An 18988-nucleotide genomic window follows, 5' to 3' on the forward strand; every position below is an offset into this window, starting at 1 on the left:
TTTCCGGTCAGTTGGTTTCAAAATAAAATAATTCATGAGACAGTACACCACTACCTAAAACTGAGTATGTGTGTGTGTGTGTGTGTGTGTGTGTGTGTGTGTGTGTGTGTGTGTGTGTGTGTGTGTGTGTGTGTGTGTGTGTGTGTGTGTGTGTGTGTGGTACAGCAGGTATCAAGTTGAGAATGAGATGGAAGCTTTAATTATAACCAGACCACACATCCTAATGAAGATGATCTGCCAGATGAGATCTGCCACCAGGCTCTTATGCTCAGCTCGCCAAAGCCTTTATGGTTTAAGGAAGCCATATTCTGTTATAATCCAATAACATGGCAAGTACATTGACTCTGGTCAAAAAAATAAGGTTTAAGTGGTTAAAGAACAATTTAATTACAAATAAAATGACCTCTTGAAAAGGAAGTGGATGGTACTAAACATTAGACAGATAAAACACGAATGGTTGTCATGGTTGATAAATTGACAGATAAACAAGATACGAAGATAGATCATAGTACTCGCAGGACAGTGGAGGGTAAACAATGCAATGCAACAAGAACATAATGGAAGTGAAAAATGATATTAAAGTAAACACAACAGACCAACCGCCGCCCCCTTTTCTCCGCTCGCCCCTACCCATCCATCCATCCAACCATCCATGATTGATTGATTCAAACACAACTCAATACAAAAAACTGTTAACTATGAGTAGACGACCAATAAAGCACTAGACTTGTTTACAAGAGGGTCCACCTTGTTCAATTCATCATAACATTTAGAGACATACAAATGTACACTTCTATATAGCCAAAAAACAGGAAATCATCATCATAAAGGAGGTAAAAAGGGAAAAGAAAACATATACAGTGAGGGGAAAAAGGGGTGGGTGGGGGATTCAGATTTTACGGGGGGCAGTTTCGAATTGGTGCACTTTGAGAGCGGTTTTGAAGGAGTCAAGGGATTTCCATGTCTTAATGACAATGATGTTGGTAGGGCGTTCCACATTTTGGTGGCATAGGAGCGAAATTAATTTAGTCCCTTGTTTGTGCCAAATCTGAGTTGCACATGGTTTGTTGAGCTCCCTCTGGTGTTGTGGGTGTGGACTTCGTTTTAAGGAAGGTACATGCGGGTATATTGGTGGTATATCGAATCTTGTGGACCAGTCACCAGACCCATTGCAAGATTTGGATTGGATGGATCCATCCATCAATCCATTAAATAAATCAAAATTGTGTGAGTTTGGCATTCTTGTTAAATACGACTGTCACCGTGGTCTTTTATTTTGACAAACTAAAGTGAAATCGACTGTGGTTTGTGTTCGACAACTTGACAGCATTTCTAGATTTCTGCTTTGCTTACTTCCTGTAAAATTTGCACCACGTATTAATTATTTTATTATATTATATTTCAAATTATTGTCATGAGCATTTGGACATATAACAATAATAGCATTCAGTGATGCAACATGTCATTAAACTAATTTAGTCTAACTGGAATTAACACTGAATCATGTATTATGGACTACAGCTCCCACAATGCACACTTCTGTTTACATGCGTGCATGACATCTAATTTAGGCGACACGTATCTGTCGTGAAAACAATTATTACAAAACAATTCTCCCGAGTCCCGACGATTACACCAAGGGGAGGTGTAATCGTAGTCAAATTACATTGTATAGGCGATAAAACGGTGTTTAGCTCATGTTATCAGTGAATTCGTGGAGAAATTTAAATGTAATGTTCTTTCAAATTTCGCGCTGATCAACCCGCCGCACGATAGGCTGTGTTTATGGCTATGGCTAATGAAGACTAGCTAAGTGTTCATCCTAACCTCTCTTTCTGTGACCTGTAGCTCATTTCTAATTTAAACATGCAAGTGACAGACATAGGAAACAAAGAGGAGGGGAAAATATGGCACCGAAAGCCAGCACCAGGCAATGGGTGAGGTTTAAATAACCACTTGTTGATTTGATTAAGTGTTCATTTATTCTTGCTATTTTTTGATACCTTATCGTCCCATGGGGAAAATATTATTCACCCATGCTGATGGCTGCTCAGATGGTTACGATAATGCTCAGATGTGAGCAGTTCAGGGTTAAGTGTCTTGCTCAGGAACACTAAGACAACACATAGTTTGGGGGAACTGTAGCCCCATATGTGCCCTCTCTACGCTCATTCTGTAGCTCGGAGCTACAGAATGAGCGTAGGGAGAGGGCACATATGGGGCTAGGGGAACTGGTGACCTTGTCCTGGTGACGAGACAGCCGCTCTATCCACCGTCAGGGTGAAAATGAGGGACCCACTGATCTAGAAACAAACATAGCTGCTGTTAAAATAAAATCCTTGGACATGTTGGGGAAATGTGTCAAATGTTGCCCATGTTGTGCAACAGTGCAGTTTCAGAGTTTGCCAAAAGGATGAATTAGCTAGGGTTATTGTTGTCGTAGATAGAAGAAAATAGCAGTGGTGAAGTGCTGTTTATGTAAAACATGTTATTTGCCTCTCAGAATCTTAGTGACAGTGATGCGCAGTGCGCAACAAGCCAAGACTGTGCGTTTCCTCCATGTGGCCTTTGACACCACCGGAGATTGCTTCCTGGCTGGAGATCATCATGGCAACATCTATGTCTTTGACATCAGCAGAAACAGGTTAGCTCTATTCCACTGCCTGCCACAGAGAACCAAATCACCATTCAACTGCATTCCCTTTATTGCTCATGGTTGCTGCCAGCATCCAATTCAAAACACTGGTGATGACCTACAGGACAATCAAGGGCTTGGCACCCTTTTTTAGAATCTTTTTTCCTTTTTTGCAGATGTATTTTGGTTACTTGTTCACATAGTGATATTCGGTATACATTAGAAATTCCAGATGTAGAAATGGCACTAGAGGTAATAAAGGTTTAATAAAACCTTTATTACCATTATTGATAAGCATGCCCCGTGGAAGTAAAAGATGGCTCTTCACCCTGGTTTACACCAGAGTGGTCTTCTCTTCTCAAACAGAAGAACAGAACCTGGTTGCTAGCCAGAAAATCTAGAGATCCATCACATTGGGCCTCATTCAGACAAATTAGAATTAATGCACTTCTGCAGTGGAAAGTGCTAAGTCAAATTATTATTTGGATCTGGTCACTAGCTCATACTCTGACCCATCAAAGTTCTGGAAGGCTGTGAACTCTGACAAAAGCAAAGCAACTACAACATTACCAACACAAGTAAAATATAATGATTTCTTATTAACTGAACAATAGGAGACCCACCAAGCCTTTAACAAGCATTTTGTAAATACAGGCAACTTATTTGACACCAACTATTCCCCCTATTGATGGAAATCATCAGGTGCAGGCAGAAAGACATGATTTTAACTTTCACTTTCAACCCTTGTCCTGTAATGATGTTCTTGACACCAGGAAATCGACTGGAGAGGACGGACTCGATCCTATTTTTCTTAAACTTGCTGCACCCTTAATATTTGAACAAATAACGCATATATTTAATCTCTCTCTATTATCAGGCACATTCCCCATCTCCTGGAAAACAGCACATGTAACCCCCCTGCATAAAGGAGGAGATAGAGGCGATTTAAATTACTACAGACCGATCTCTAAGCTATCCTGTTTAGCTAAAGTTATGGAATCCCTGGTAAACAACCAGGTTAAAATATTTCTCTCAGAACACTCTGTCCTAAACCCGCATCAATCCGGCTTTAGAGAGAAACACAGCACTATCTCAGCCACCACCTTAGTTGTAAATGACTTAGCATCAGCCCTAGATCCAGGATGCTCTTATTCGTCTCAGATTGATGTTGAACATCAGCAAAACTCATTCATGTTGTTCTCCAGAGCCAAAAATATCTCCTATAATGACATTCGCATAACTTCTATGAATGGAGTTGATATCGAAAGAGTCGCAGAGTATACATATTTTGGTATTTGGATTGATGAGAGACTTACTTTTAAACATCATGTAGAGGTCCTTGCTGGTAAATGGCGACAGAAAATTGGCTTTTTGTATAGTAATAAAGCCAGTTTTCCTGTCATTAGCAGAAAGAGGGTAGTTGAGGCAGTGTTCCTGTCTGTCTTGGATTATGGGGACATAATCTATAGACATGCAGCAGCATTCACTCTTAAATCCCTAGACTCTGTTTATCACTCATCGATTCGATGTAATCCACATGTATATGTACATGTATTTTCTTTACCTGATCTTGTGATGTTTTTTTTCTACAGTATGTGATTGTATTACTCGACGACACTGCAAATTAGTTTGATTACTCAGTTTAATTTCGAGAATAAATAAAACTTGAATGAATGAATACACGACAACGTACGTAGATAAATATATACTGTTACAAATGCTGTTGTTTAAACTGATGTTGGTTTGGTGTTTACCTGGTATCCTAGTTACCCTGGCGGCTGGCCTGAATAAAAGCGTATGGTATTGTAAATGCCTAAATTGTAAATTAACTATTGTATAATAATATTTATAATAGTCTGTCCACCGATGGTTGAATGTCAGTCACACTAGTTATTGTCCATTCACTGCCAATGCTACACCTAGTGCTGTGTAAGTGTATTCCAGTCTGGTAGAATTTCTATTCATCTGATTCTGATTGCATTTCATGGAATGTACTGTTCTGATCACTTTCAGTGTCTGTGAAGTTAGATTTTTTTTATCTTACTTTGACCTGTGACAGGTTCCGATTGGTGCAGAAAACAGGTCTGGCCTGTACTGCCCTGGCATTCAACCTCCGTAGGACCACAGAGTTCCTGGTGGCACTGGCTGACTACTCCATAAAATGTTTTGACAAAGGTATGGTAATATGGTACTAGTTATTTCTACATGAACAATCAGCCACTCTCTTTCAAAATTACATTACATCAGTACTTGTATACTTTAATGGTGGCATGCAGTCACCAAGGGATGTGCTGTGGACTAGTGGGGCTATGTCGCGTGCATGTGCTCGCAAGTGATCACCGATTGAAATTGCCTCTTAAATGTAGACCTAATATTAACCCACAGTTTATCAAATGTTATTCTATTTACTTGCATAATGGGCAAACGTTAGTGTTGTCATAATTATGCATTTACCTTGCAAATGTCATCTGTAATTTAATTAGTTCATCATGAATCCATCAGCCACTGTTATGCAACTCGTTTGACGTCTTCAGACAGAACATCTGACTCACACCTACAGTAGGCTAGGCCAGAGGTTCCCAATCACTGGTACGTGTACCTGTGCACTGCTGGTACGCGAGAAGGGAATCCCAAGTTTTCCCGACTGTGAATCTATAACCGTGCGTCACCAGGATCAATGATATGGTCAATGACAATGATATAACATTATGTTGTGATATAATAATATAGCAGCAGGCTACTTGAGGCCAGTCAACTGTCTTCTGTGTTTTGGTATGATGATGCGTGACCGCAACGCACCCGAACTGTCAGCCAGTCCGTGGTAATAGAAAGGTTGGGAGCCAAGAAACATTCTCGGGGGCGAATTTGATATATTTTGCTATATTAACTCATTTCTGTTGGAGACGCCCTAGAAAAAAGTCCTTTTGCACATCTACTAAAATGGACAGGTGAGTAGGAGTAATGAACTTGATTTTTTTAAAATTCAGATACAATGTTTCCGAAGGGGATGCCTTTCAAGCCCCTCAAGGACACCTGGGGGTCCCCGGACCCCACATTGAGAACCACTGCCTTAATTTCCTAATTTCTACTCCAGTCCTGAGCTCCTGGATCGTCTGTGGTTTTTTGACTCTTTATTCTGTTCTACTCTTTTATTACCAGATACAAAACAGCTGGTCAGCTGGATGCGGGGTCATGAGGGAGCAGTTTCTTCCATCTCCGTCCACAGTTCAGGCCGCTACGCCATCACCACCTCCTCAGACACTGCCCAGCTATGGGACCTGGACACCTTCGAGAGGAAGAGAAAGCTCAACATCAAACAGTCTGTTGGCATACAGAGAGTAAGGGAGCACACACAATATGGACCGCTTAGGCACTATATATATATATATATAGGAATCAATTAACCACTTAAAGCTGCTATAAGCAATAATATGTCATTTTAATGACCTTTTTTAATTAATTTATTTTTGGTATTCAGACAGCCAGCAATGGGTAAAATGCTCCCACAAAATGTAGTCTCTGTGACACATCTAGGGGCCGCAATCTGCATTCAAAGATCTTCCTATAAGCTTTGTCATTGGTCGATTTGCCTGTCTACTTCCTGATTGGTTAGTCATTTCGACTTTTTTTTTAACCAATGTCAAAGCTTCTAGGAAAATCTTTGAATGCAGATTGTGCCCCCTAGATGTGTCACATAGACTACATTCTTTTGGGAGTGTTTTACTCAATACTGGCTGTCTGAATACCAAATAATAAAAAAAATTCATTCAAACTTTGAGAAATATTGCTAAGTAAAGTAAGTGTCATGGTATGTCGCATAACGGTGTTGTGCAAAAACAGTGGGGGAAAATACAACTTGGTGCACTACTTTCACTATTAATGTAATGTTTTATAACTTTTAATCTATATTAGCATGGCCAAAATAGCTATAGATTATTGGTTTATTATTTTATTAAGTTATTGATTACCTGTTATTTCTTAGGATGGATTACATTGATTAGTTGTTGCACCACTACATCTTTGGGTCCCTTTCTGTTTGCTGCACTAATGTTGCATTCTCAGAGGTGTATCGTGCCTCAACAACATCATGGAATGTTTCCTGTTATTGATGTTGTCATGATTGTAATACAGTTGTTTGTGTTGTAGGTATTTTTCCTGCCTCTGAGTAACACCATCCTCAGCTGTTTCAGTGATGACTCCATCTTTGCGTGGGAAAGTGAGACGCTGTCCTGCAAATACCAACTACCAGTCCCAGAAGGGCCGCGGATCTGCTACAAGGCCTTCGCTGTCACACGGTGGGTTTTCTATGGCAGTATCAATTAGGGCTGGGCAGTATATTGATATATTGTCATTGTGAATCATGATATGAAATATCGTCTTGATATGGCATAGGTTTAGTATTTTCCTGGTTTTGATCACTTAAACCCTATTTTATACTTTTAAAAGCTTTTTTTGCAAAATTGTGAAAATAGCCAAACCCACATTTCAAATAAGGTATGGCATGTGGTTCACCACAAGGGACTTTTGAGAAACAATGAATGACTGAATCATTGAACATAAATGTGACATCCGTTCGTATTGATATTCTTGTTAGTATGCAGTAAACAGTGAGTGTCTTTGTGTTGACAGTGATGGTAAGACGCTTGCAGCAGGAGGACGCTCCAACCTATTTCACCTGTGGTGTCTGGACAACAAACAGCTGATCAGAGTGGTTCAAATGCCTGTCAAGGTCAGAACCATCCGACAGCTGCAGTTCCTGCCTGACAGCTTTGATGCAGGAGCCAGCCAGGTACCCAGAGAGCCTCTTCTCTTCTCCTCTTCTCTCTTCTCAAAGTCAATGCACAGTGTATCTGTGTGTAGACAAGCAGTGCTTCACTGCTTGTCTGTGTTTTTGTAATTTGTTCTAATCAGTCGTGGAGGAAGAACTCAAATGTTTTACTTAATACCACAATTGTTGTGAAGTATGAAAGAGGCCTTAATTATTGATTAATTGATGTTTTTTAATAATACCCTAAATCTGCAAAGTTATAATTGTTAAAAAGTTAAAAAGAGTTAAAAAGTTCCCCAGAGTTGTACTTTGTACAGTAAAGAAAAGGACAAGGTACCTGGCTTCGTTCCACCACTGGTTCTTATGTGTATTATACTATTTCTGTCTTATCAGACACTTGGCGTATTGAGTCAAGACGGTGTAATGCGCTTCATCAACATCCACACCTGCAAGCTACTCTTCCACATTGGATCCCATGACGATGCCATCACCACAGCAACAGTCAGTCCTAATGGACGTCATGTTGTGGCCATTATGGATAATGGCAGTATCAATGTTTACAGTGTCCAGAGTCTGACCCAGAAGATTAACAGGGTAAGAGTGTGTGTGGATAATATCTGTCTCTATTATCTTAAAACCACGTTAATGTATCTTATTCTCTACTTCATAATTTTGTACTCCATTGTAGATCTAAAAATTCACAACGTGTTGCATCTCAATGCATTGGGACTTTGGGAGCTTGTAGATCTACATTTTGGCCTGTGACACAAACGTACGACAAAGTATAGATCAGGCTTTTATTAGGTTTAATCAGCCACTTAGGGAGATCCTGCCTCCCAGGTCTCCTCTAGGCAAGACCTACGCTGTAGAGGCTATCATTTGTTTGGGCGGAAGTTGTGGGATTTTAGCGCAAGTATCGCCCAAGGAAATGACGTTGATGCTTTACAAATCAGTTTACATTCTCCGCGAATGAAACAAGTGTTGTGATTGGTCGGGAAAATATCGTATCCGGGGGAAATACATCTGACGGATGTTCCGGAGGATACATCCGCCGATAGCTTCTCTGCCTTACGTTGTGACCAGGCTTTTCTTTTCGCAGATAAGTAAGCCTGGGGCCGAGGCTAGACTCTAATAGGGGATTCACACTATGGTCCCGGATGCGCTCTCGGGATCACTTGGCAGATGTTGTGGTAGTGTGAATGCTGCGTACCGTTCCCGGGAGCGGATCACCCAACCGTTCCAGGGACCACATGGAGGTAGTCTCGGGACCGATTAAGTGTACTCGGATATGGATCGATGCAATGTGAAAGCATTGAATACAGTTGAATGAAGTGTACTCTGGTACGGAAGAATCAAGGCCAATGTGAATCATGGCCAGCGGGGACCAAGCAACCGTATTCGGGAACAGTTTGAATTAAACGGACTCAGTGTGAATCCCCTATTAGCCTCCTCACCAGCTTGCTCCTTTGTTTTCAATGTACCACCATGAACCAAATGGAACTATGCGGTGGATACAGTATGTCAATGGACTGCTCTGTTCAAACCTCAGTGTGTCCCTCTCTGCTCCCCCCCAGCCCCCTCCTCCCCAGGTGGCAGTAGTGTCAGGTGGTGAGGTTGATGGTGGCTCTTCTAACCTAAAAGTAAAGGTTGGGTCAGAGGTCATTCAGAGACCAGCCAAGACCTCTGGAAGGCGGACTCAGAGCAATGTCTTTGGCTCCATGACAGATGACAAAGAGGTAGGACTGGCACATGTATGATGTGAATGCAGGACAGGGATAGTAATGTTTCTTTATCTTTATGGCTTCATGCACACATGCTAAAGTTTACTCACACGAACAGCAAGGTCCTCAGACCGCTGGTGTCAAAGCATGTGACATTAAACTCATAAAGGTTGGCAAACCTCTTGATATACGTCATAGGTTACAAACACTTTATTTTGGCAGAAGTGACATTATAATTCAAATGTATACTGTGTTTCCCAACATGTTTTATACACACATAACAAGAAGTGACATGTCTTGTGTTTTGGAAAGGGAACGTTTAACAGTCTTAAACTTTACTTACATTTTTGTTTTGCTCTCCCCTTGGGGTTTGTTTGTTTGTCTGTCTGAATAGAATGAGCTTCCAGCTGGTCTGAATAAGAAGAGACTGGTGGGTTTACTCAAGGCCTTTGGAGAATACCCTGCTAAATACAGGTAAAAACAGGCAAGGCTTTTAGAATAATTTGTATTTCCTGTGTACTGTTTGGTCCTTGATTATGAACACAACACGTACTTTTCTTTTTTCATTTCAGGTTTTATAATTAAAGATAATTAGTCAAATAAGTAGTGGGAGCTAGCTGCGTGTTGTGATTATTAATTCATGTTCCTGCCTTTAATTTAGAAACGGAAAATATGCAAGGGTATGTTATTATCAACTACACATGTTTGGCATCACAATTTGGGAATTAATATGCTGAATATCTGTTGGAAAATTTGGTCATTGGTCATTTGGAAGTTTTTTTCATTACATAAAGGCTTTACGTACACATTTGTTAGCACATTAGCAATCTTGATTTTTAGTATTTTTATTGCGTGTCTATTCTTATGTTTTTCTAACTATGCGTGTCTTCCAGGATGTTTGTATGGCGCACATTGTTGCGTCTCCCAGAGAATCATGCAGCCTACAGCAGTCTAACCGATAAAGGTCTTCATTTAGCCTACCTTAGCCTACATGAGAAATACCCTATCAAGAGCTACAAGCTACAGAGGGGTTTGCAAAGGTACATCACTAATTCAAATCATATCATTCAAATATTCAGCAGCAGCAGACATGATTCATTTCTATCCCCTCTTCTCTACAGGGTGTTGTCTTCATTAGCCCACTGGGCGGCCATCTTTGGAGAAACGGAGTACCTTCCCCTGGTGGCATTTCCCTTCGTCAAGCTGTTTGAGAACAACCCACTGATCTGCTTCGAGGTGGTGGCTACTGTTATAGGTACAGCTTTGTTGGTTACTATAGGGTTGGGTGTTTTGTTTCAGAAGCGATTGTTTTCACCACAGATTATTTGAAGTCTCCTGTGATTCAGTTTTCTGGAACCCAATTTAAGTATTGCACAGCATCCACCAGATATTGTGCTTGAGGTTATATGAACAACCAAATAAAATGTATAATGTATGGTTTAATGCGTGCGTGCGTGCGTGCGTGCGTCATATATAATTGATAAATACACTACTTTAGTTGCAATAATTAGTACATTAATGCAACTTAAGTTTAACAATGTGTTTAAGCTGAAATAGCACAAATTAATTGTGTTCTGAAACAAATAAGTAAATACAATAACATCAACTATTTTATTTTGTTCATGAATCTTTTCTGCAGTGAACTGGTGCCAGCATTGGTTTGAGTACTTCCCCAACCCTCCACTGAACATCTTAAGCATGGTAGAGAACGTGACAGCTCATCACGATAAGGAGCTGCTCCAACACCTGGTGGATTGTGGAATTACTTCACAGGTAACAGCATTACAATACAAATCACCTGAAAGGCGAGGGCGTGAGAGGAGCCATTCTATCATTGGACAATACCATTGCCACGGGCACCGCTCTGTGACTGACCATGCCCTCTGGGGATCTATTCCCCCTAAGGGAGCCTAACTTCACAGTGAAGTATCCTAAGCCATTAATTAAGACGCAAGGCAGATTCTACAAATGCCTTTTCTCAAACCTTTTCAAGATTTTTCAAAATTGTTCACAAATAGCAGATGTACACGACTACACGTATATCTGCTATTTTTTAATATACAATGCTAGTAAAATCTAAAATGACACAGATGTTTTCCTGGTTTGAAAGGGTTAACAGGATATCAGTCTGTATTCTACATGTTGTGGTACTCTGTTGAAAGGACATGTCTTTAGACCTGCAAATGAAATTCCATGTTTGGATTTTCTTTCCCCCAGAAAATGTTTACACTGTATTTTGGTGGTACTCTTGAGCCAGGTGGAGTAGTTGAAATACAATGTGATACCAGTCAGTGTGTGTCTCTGTTCCAGCTTTACGTGTGGCCCCTCCTGGAGACGTTGTTCTCTGAGGTGCTGACACGTGAGGAGTGGCTCCGCCTCTTTGACAATGTATTCTCCAACCACCCGTCCTTCTTGCTCATCGTCTGTGTGGCCTACATCACGTGCTGCCGCGCGCCGCTGCTTCTCTGCTCTCAGAAGCAGGACTTTGAGGTAGAGTAGATGGTTCTTGCTGTCCGGAATAGGTTCTTTATCTTTACCTTGTTGTCTCTGCTCTTCTCCTCTCTTCATATTTTTATTCTGTTTTCAGTAGTGAAATTCAATAAAACTACCGTATAGACCACGTCAAGTGATGGTATACAGATGGTATTCCAGAATTCAAATTCAAGTGAGATCAATGAAAATGAATCATCATCTTCTCCTCAAATCACTTAGTTTTCTAGGGTACAGGATACAGGCTGTTATTCATAAAACTTAGCAGGTGCAGCCATAGTGACCATGAGAAAGAAAACAAATTAAAACCGTATACACCACAAACACATATATCGCTGCTACTTGTTTTCTCTTAAGTTAAACTATCAGTCTGTCTCTACTTGTTTCTTCCTCGTCCTCAGTATTTCTTTCACCATCGTAACAACCTCGACGTGGGAGCAATGATCAAAGAGGCCTATCGTCTGATGAGCAGCACACCAGCAGACATCCACCCCAGGGCCATGTTGTCTGACTTCACACCTCTGACCAAGGGCCAGTACCCCGTCTTCAACCACTACCCAGAGTCCATAGTAGAATACCAGAGTAGGGAGAGGGAGAAGATACGACAGCAGGAGATGGAGTACCTCAAAGAGAGGTGAGCATCTATATACTGTATATATATATAGCTCCCTGGCCTATAGAAGACTTTGGTAATATACATAATTCTATGATATAATCCTGTTTATAATGGTGCAACATAAAGTCAGTGACTTTATTTGCAAAGTAGAGGATTTTGCACCATGGCACCTTGGCTTAAATGATAACAATACCTTTACTCTTGTACGGTATTTTGCGGGCGGTATCATTCATATTTACTGGCAGTGGCAGTACAATACAGGCAGTATCATAGAAAGTGTTTGGATCTGAACAGACAGGGTACAGAAATACGTCAAGATTGCTTTGTTGTGGGGGGGCACGGTGGCACAGTCTGTACTGCTGTCGCCTCACAGCTAGAAGGTCCTGGTCTCTAAACTACCTCCCCCTGGCCAGCCGAGGCACCTGATGGAGGGGAAAGGAACTGGTCGGAATAACGTGTTCTTTCCATGCTTTACATCCGCTTGGACTCCTCATGTATAGAAGGAAGCATGAGGTCAGTCCGCCCCCCCCCCAGGTTAGCAGAGGAAGTGTAGCACCCAGGATTACATTCGATAATTGACATGGGTGAAAAATGGGTTGCAAAATCGTGGGATAAAAATTAGGTTAAAAAAAAAAAGATTGCTCTCTTGTCTTTGTCTCCTCAAGCAAGTGTGCTGAAAGAGAGAATTTCGGTCACTGTCCAGGTGAATGCTGTTAGAACTTCTTTTACCTGTCTGTGTGATCTCTTCAGTATTTGTTCTGCTGTGTTTTCCTGTTATCAGACAGACACTATCAGATCTGCGTACAGATTTTGTGCGCCGCAAAGCTGAAGAGGAGGCTTATTATGCGCAACAGGTAAACTCAAAACCAACATCTTGCACTTGTAAATATGTATCTTTTTATAAAGAGAGAACATTGTTGTGTCACTTTTGTGAGCATGCTGATCTCTCATTTGCAGCCATACAATTCACCATTCACAGCACTGATCTGTTCACAAGACTAAATTAGTCTAAAGACCATGGGTTCATCAAGATCAAAATGATAACTTGCAATCTGCATATTAGACGAAATCTTAACAATCTGATTATTATGCGATAACTTCTGTGCAAAGTTGACATTTGTGGTTGTGCTAGTGGAAAGGACTTGGAGTCACCTTCTGTAATGGATGGTTCATCCTCTGGGAAGCATGAATGCATTTAGAAAGTTTCATGGCAATATGGCTATTAGATTTTGCAATATGTTGTGTGCAAGTTAACATTCTGACTCTCATGATTGGGACCAAAGCGGTGGTTGAACAGACCAACCAAAAACGAATAGAATACGCACATCACTTAGTAGAGGTGCTGGGTTCGAAAGTGACATCAGAAAAAGAAGAAAGAACCCGCACACTCATCTGCTCCAACATGTTACTTTATTGACAGCGTTTCGAGCCAAGGAGGTCAAGGAGTTTGACCAGATGAAGAGCCTTGGCTCGAAACGTCATCAATAAAGTAACATGTTGGAACAGATTAGTGTGCGGGTTCTTTTTCAGAACAGACCAACCAACATACAGTACTAACAGTAGCCATCATCCAGAAATGATGTTTGATTCACCTTTTTTGAATTGAATGGATATGACTTGGACTGAGTGTAACTGTTTTGAGCAGGAGCTACTACAACAGGCAGAGGATCAACGTCGACACATCCTGTCACAAGAGGAGGAAAAACTAACACAACAGAGGACTAAGTAAACACATACACAACATAACGTTTTTTACTTCAAAAAGTTTGTGAATTGTTGCATGTCATTATCGTGTTTTTCCCTAATGAGGCAAATCTGTCCTCGTCCAGGCTGACAGCCATGAAGAGGGAGATGAAGGTGAAGGAGTTACAGCTGCTGGATGCCTCTAGAAGACGCTTCCTCAAACATCAGCAAGACCTCAGAGCCTCCCAGATAGAAAGATTAGAGCAGGAGATTAGCAGGAAGGTACGTAGGGTTCCCAGTAACCATGTCATGAGCTTTGTGTCATAATATATAGCATGAAACACGCTTTATAGATTAATGAACCATGTGCTACGGTTCATTTTGTCAATGTTCTTGCCTAGTTGAAGATGTGAAAGGTTCTTAGCATTTAACATCTTATGACCCAATCTTTCCATTTCATGTTCTGTTTCTGCTGTTCTTGTAATTGGATTATTGTGATGTTATAACATTCATAACATAGTCTGGTCATGCCTTGCTATAGATTGATCTCCGTGAGCATGAAACGGCAGCAGCAGTTGAGGATGTGGAAATAAGACAGATGGAAATGGAGGCTCAAAGGAAACAGTTGGAACAGGTGCAATTCACCTCCTCACATTAGATATGGGCTTTTGTGTGTGTAAATGTGTACATTTACTAGGGCTTTAAGCAACTAGTCGACTAGTAAACTAGGCAACTAGTCAACTAGTAAAAATCACTAGAAGTGAAAGCCCTAACATTTACATAAACATTTATGTGGCAGTCACCTGTTGTGTGTGATGACATTGGGCCAGCATGCTACGCAGCATTGGCTAATTTAGTTGACAGCAGAATTATCTGGTTGTGAACTTTACATCTCTGCTTCTGTTTCCTTTTAGGAACTGTTGAAGGAGCAGGAGCGTGTTGGCCAAGAGGTTCAGCAGGAGGTGGAGATGAGAATGAGGAAGGCAGACAAAGAGGAGGAGAGCTACAGAGAACTCGTTGTCAATGCAGATGCAAACCTCAGGGTTTGTGTTACAAATTACAATCTCACACACGCACGCATGCAAGTCTACAACCGATTACACAAAACCAGGACTGACTGAAGCACATCCACACCAATGGTTCTGGCTCACAGTACTTGGGAATCCCTGCACTAACAGGAGATTCAAATAATGACTGAATAGAACTCGAGAAAACACTGCACTGGGTTGGTATCAAAAGAGGTGTATTACACTCAAACTAGAGGTCTGAGTGTTTTACACACACATGGTGAATTCCCAGTATCAATATCAGCACAATACAATGACAAATAATTAGCTAATTATGCATGTATTATGTATGATTGTCTTCTATTCATGCCATGAGCACATGTTTTCACATAGGCCCTGGAGGAGTCAATGGCCGAGGCTTGCCAGTTGGGCATAGAGTCAGACTGGGAGAGAGAGGTGGCACAGTGCCTTGAGAGGGTCGATGCAGAACAGGAGAGGAAAACACACAGGCTGGCAGGGCTGCACAGAGAAACCCTGGAACAGCAAGACAGGCTGGTGAACACACTGAGAGAAATGGAGGGGAGGAAGGTAAGAGTGTGTGCGTGCGTGATGCACATACATTTCATCCGGTGGCTAGTAAAAATGCTGAGCGGGCCGAGCGGCATTGACAAAGTTTAGATTTTTTCTACTTTAAGGCGTGACAAAGTGGCAGTCAACCAGAACATAAAGCATGTTGTGGTCTGAACTAGACGTGAGTGTTTCAGACAATTTGTACACACCCATTTAACGAAAAATGGCAGTGGTAGAAATAACTACCGCTGCTGGTGTGAATTTGGCCTTAAAGTAGAAAGTCACTGTTTTTAATACGAACATTGACTGACCTTTACATCAACATTTAAATTGACTAGTAAAAAATCACACCTGTGTGAAGTGAGGGGCGCTCTTATCATCATACATAATCTCATTCCGGCCAATCAGAATTTGCGTCCTCACCTTCGTCTTCAATGTTTGTGTTACGCAATGTTTGTGTTTACATTTACACAAACACTCAAAATTGTCCATTCATTGTCGATGGCATTTAATGTTTATGTTGGGACAAAGTTTGTGTTTACACACACACCAAAAGCTGGACAGGGCTATTGCCCGTCAAAAAGTTGAGCAATAGATGACATTAGTAGTGCATTGCATTATATTATAATTAAAAAATTTGACACCAATGCATGCGTCTGTGTGGACACGAGTACAAGCTTTGAGGATTGCAAGGCTTGTGTCATCTCAATATAGTGTACAAATACTCAACACAGACAGGGGAAATGGTCATGTCATCTGTTCATCACAGCCTGATGGTGATCAAATGATTCAAATATCTGTGTGTTCTTTCAAAACCTTTACTGTGCCTCTACCTGTGTGCTTCAGTGGGATGAGGTCATGAGTGCCAGAGCCCAGTTACAAGAGCCACACCCATCATTGTCTTCAGCAGACACAGGTAATTACACACACGCACACACATGTGCGTTGGCTGCTTATTAGCTGTGTTTCAACTGGTTCAGTTGAAACAGACCCCCAGATACTGTACTTCAGGCCACCTCTGGCTGTGCTTTGATCGCAACAGTCGTCCCTAACTCCCTATTTCCTACTAGGTCATAGACAGATGAGGATAAGATCACCATGTTCTACCAGAGGTCTGCTCCATAAACAAAGCGCCATCCCTGCTGCTGCTGCTACTACTGATGGTAATGTTGTCACCATCGACAATCCAAGGCAGGAAGGAACCAACATGGTGTGTCTCAACAACCACTCACCTTCAGAGAGCACCTCCACCAACTGTGAGCACATTCTCTGTTTTATTCAATCAATACTACAGTCCATTTTCATGCATGTAAAGGCCGGGGAGTCAGGGACTGAGATTATGGTTTCGCCCATCTGTGTTTCTGTCTGTGAGTGTGCATCTTGAAAACCACCCGATGTAACTGCCGGTAGGCCAAGGAAGACACTCCCAGAATATTTTCACTATATTCAACGACAACTTTTTTTAATATTTTTCTGAATGCATTGCATATTAGACCCACTGTTATTCCAGGCTGAAGTATGCATGTCATTGCTATGGAGTAGAGCTAGCCAATTTAGCGCAGCTAAGCTATCCAAAACAGTGCAGCTATCAGAAACAGAGATCACTGTTGCTTGCGATCTCTATGTAATGTTTCTCTGGGTTTTTCTGGGTCGCTGTGTGTGAAACATATCGAATGGCACAAACTCTGAAGTAGAGCCTGTATGCTGGATGGATAGCTGCGCTAGATTGACTAGCTCTACTCCGTAGATCAGCTGTTTCTGGGGAAGAGATTTGATGCAGAGTCCGGAGTCCAGGGTTTAAGTAGTTATGTATCGTGACAACATGCCTATAGGCCACCCAGCCTGCCAGAGATCTGGGCTCTGCATAGAGACCTTTCTCGTTGAGCATGTTTTATGACTTGTCTTTCAGTTTCACTGGACAGAGGCCGGGCCCAGTTGGACAGCAAAGAGAGAGAACTGATGAGGGACGTCAGAGAGCTGAGACAGAAGCTAGCAGCCAGGGCCAGAGAAGGCAGCTCCTTTGCTTCACAGTCCCCTGTCTCCCAGTGAATGCCACAGGTGTCCTAATTGTCCCACCAGTCACCCAGCTCCAGCTCAACCCCTGTCTTCTCTGACTTAAATGGTGAACAACATTTCTACCAAGACTAGAGGCCAGGAACGAAGCAGACCTGCTCACCATGTTCCAACAATATAAAAACTACCATCAAGAGTACAACAGTCTCAGTGCACCCTGTCTTAAGTTCTCATACTAAATTACCAGTTTGGTTCACTAATGCACCATATGGACAGAGCAGAGACCAGGATACACTGTAGTAGCTGTTGGTAATATGCCTGACAAACATAACCAGACTATATAGACATGCGTCCATGCAGGTTTGTGGCATAGACATGTTGACACAATCCTGCTCCATGGGCATGTGATTCTAATATGCCAACCGTTTTTTCACACCACAGCAATGTTGTGACAATCTGCCTTATCTCTTTATCAGGGGCAAAGAGAAACAAAAGACCATGCTACGTCATTATATATTACACATACAGCAATACCAATAATGTGCATTACTCATGGCCTGTATGTACTCAGAGACTCACTCATAAGGAATAGTTCCATTCACGTTTTATTTTTACTTTTTTTTAGCTGCTGTGTGGATTTGTATTTTACGTTTTATATGATTTGACTTATTTAAAAAATATATTTTAATAAAAGAAAATTTCAACAAAATATCCTGCTGTTCAGAATTCATTGTGCAGTCTCAGATGCACATACTACATACCTGTCAATCTCAGACGGTCCGATAAAAGGAGATTTGTTCGGACAAAGTGTAACAATCACATTTTATTTTAGGCTATTATTGTCTGTAGATTCGGGAGGTGGGGAGGGGCTCCACATTTCCCTGTGTAGGCATCTTTGTGACTGGCTTTTGGCAGACGGGAGGGGTGTGAGGCGCAGTCAATCCAGGCCGCCCAAACTCGACAGTGACGTTACAGCAGGCGCCATGGCTGCCTACTTCAATCAACTCTGTGGTTCTAAATAACATTTTCATGCCAAGGACCCCCAAATTGACTTGTCTTTTATTCATGCTAATGTGAATTTATTAAGCTGATCACAATAGCTTGGGATAGACTGATAAAGGGGAAAGTGAGGAACAGTAAAAAATAAATGGGGAAAGATTGTTCTTTTTATTTTCACGCCGTCGCCTACCATTGCTTTTTTTTCTTTTTTTTTTTAAAAGTCTTGCTAAAGTGTCACTGGCTCTCATTTTTGACAATGTTTAGATATTACCTTTATTATTTAATTAACTATGCAACTGCATATTGTCCAGCCAAAGAAACAACAGGGGACTATTATTAATATGCTTGGCAAATGAACACCCTACTTTGACGTACAAGAGTGTCACTTGAAAGTAGCAAAAATATGTGATGTGAGTTTGTAGATCTGCTATTGTCAATATACCAGTAAGACGCCTGAGGGCGAGAAGACCTAAAGGGCGAGGTCGC

At 41.4% G+C, this 18988-nt stretch overlaps 1 protein-coding gene across 3 annotated transcripts; it reads left to right on the top strand.

The window, feature by feature from the left end:
- The first annotated feature begins 1560 nt into the window (after positions 1 to 1560).
- On the top strand, positions 1561 to 18212 carry tbc1d31 (TBC1 domain family, member 31). 3 transcript variants are annotated; one of them, XR_013790176.1, is made up of 24 exons: positions 1561 to 1937; positions 2504 to 2644; positions 4695 to 4810; positions 5795 to 5973; positions 6782 to 6930; positions 7265 to 7424; positions 7797 to 7997; positions 8978 to 9139; positions 9519 to 9598; positions 10018 to 10164; positions 10246 to 10379; positions 10764 to 10897; positions 11435 to 11614; positions 12016 to 12248; positions 13012 to 13084; positions 13876 to 13955; positions 14060 to 14195; positions 14455 to 14547; positions 14828 to 14956; positions 15314 to 15508; positions 16337 to 16406; positions 16561 to 16746; positions 17400 to 18062; positions 18096 to 18212. XR_013790176.1 is itself a non-coding variant. In XM_079503090.1 (23 exons), the coding sequence occupies exons 1-23, from the start codon at positions 1867 to 1869 to the stop codon at positions 17537 to 17539; spliced, it is 3189 nt and encodes a 1062-aa protein (XP_079359216.1). In that variant the 5' UTR covers positions 1561 to 1866; the 3' UTR covers positions 17540 to 18212. The 3 variants fall into 3 exon arrangements, 2 of the variants coding, with proteins under 2 accessions (XP_079359216.1, XP_079359217.1); XM_079503090.1 differs by having other exon boundaries at positions 17400 to 18212; XM_079503091.1 differs by having other exon boundaries at positions 8978 to 9134; positions 9517 to 9598; positions 17400 to 18212.
- The last annotated feature ends 776 nt before the right edge of the window (positions 18213 to 18988 follow it).

The sequence above is a fragment of the Electrona antarctica genome (assembly GCF_951216825.1).
Source record: "Electrona antarctica genome assembly, chromosome: 6".
NCBI classification, from domain to species: Eukaryota; Metazoa; Chordata; class Actinopteri; order Myctophiformes; family Myctophidae; genus Electrona; species Electrona antarctica.

Bases quoted from the DNA above. Each gene is read 5' to 3' on its own strand.
- tbc1d31 (XM_079503090.1), top strand. From the start codon at position 1,867: ATGCAAGTGACAGACATAGGAAACAAAGAGGAGGGGAAAATATGGCAC. The intron at 7,425-7,796 runs GTACCCAGAGAG...CTGTCTTATCAG, and splicing joins TTGATGCAGGAGCCAGCCAG to ACACTTGGCGTATTGAGTCA. The intron at 14,957-15,313 runs GTTTGTGTTACA...GTTTTCACATAG, and splicing joins ATGCAGATGCAAACCTCAGG to GCCCTGGAGGAGTCAATGGC.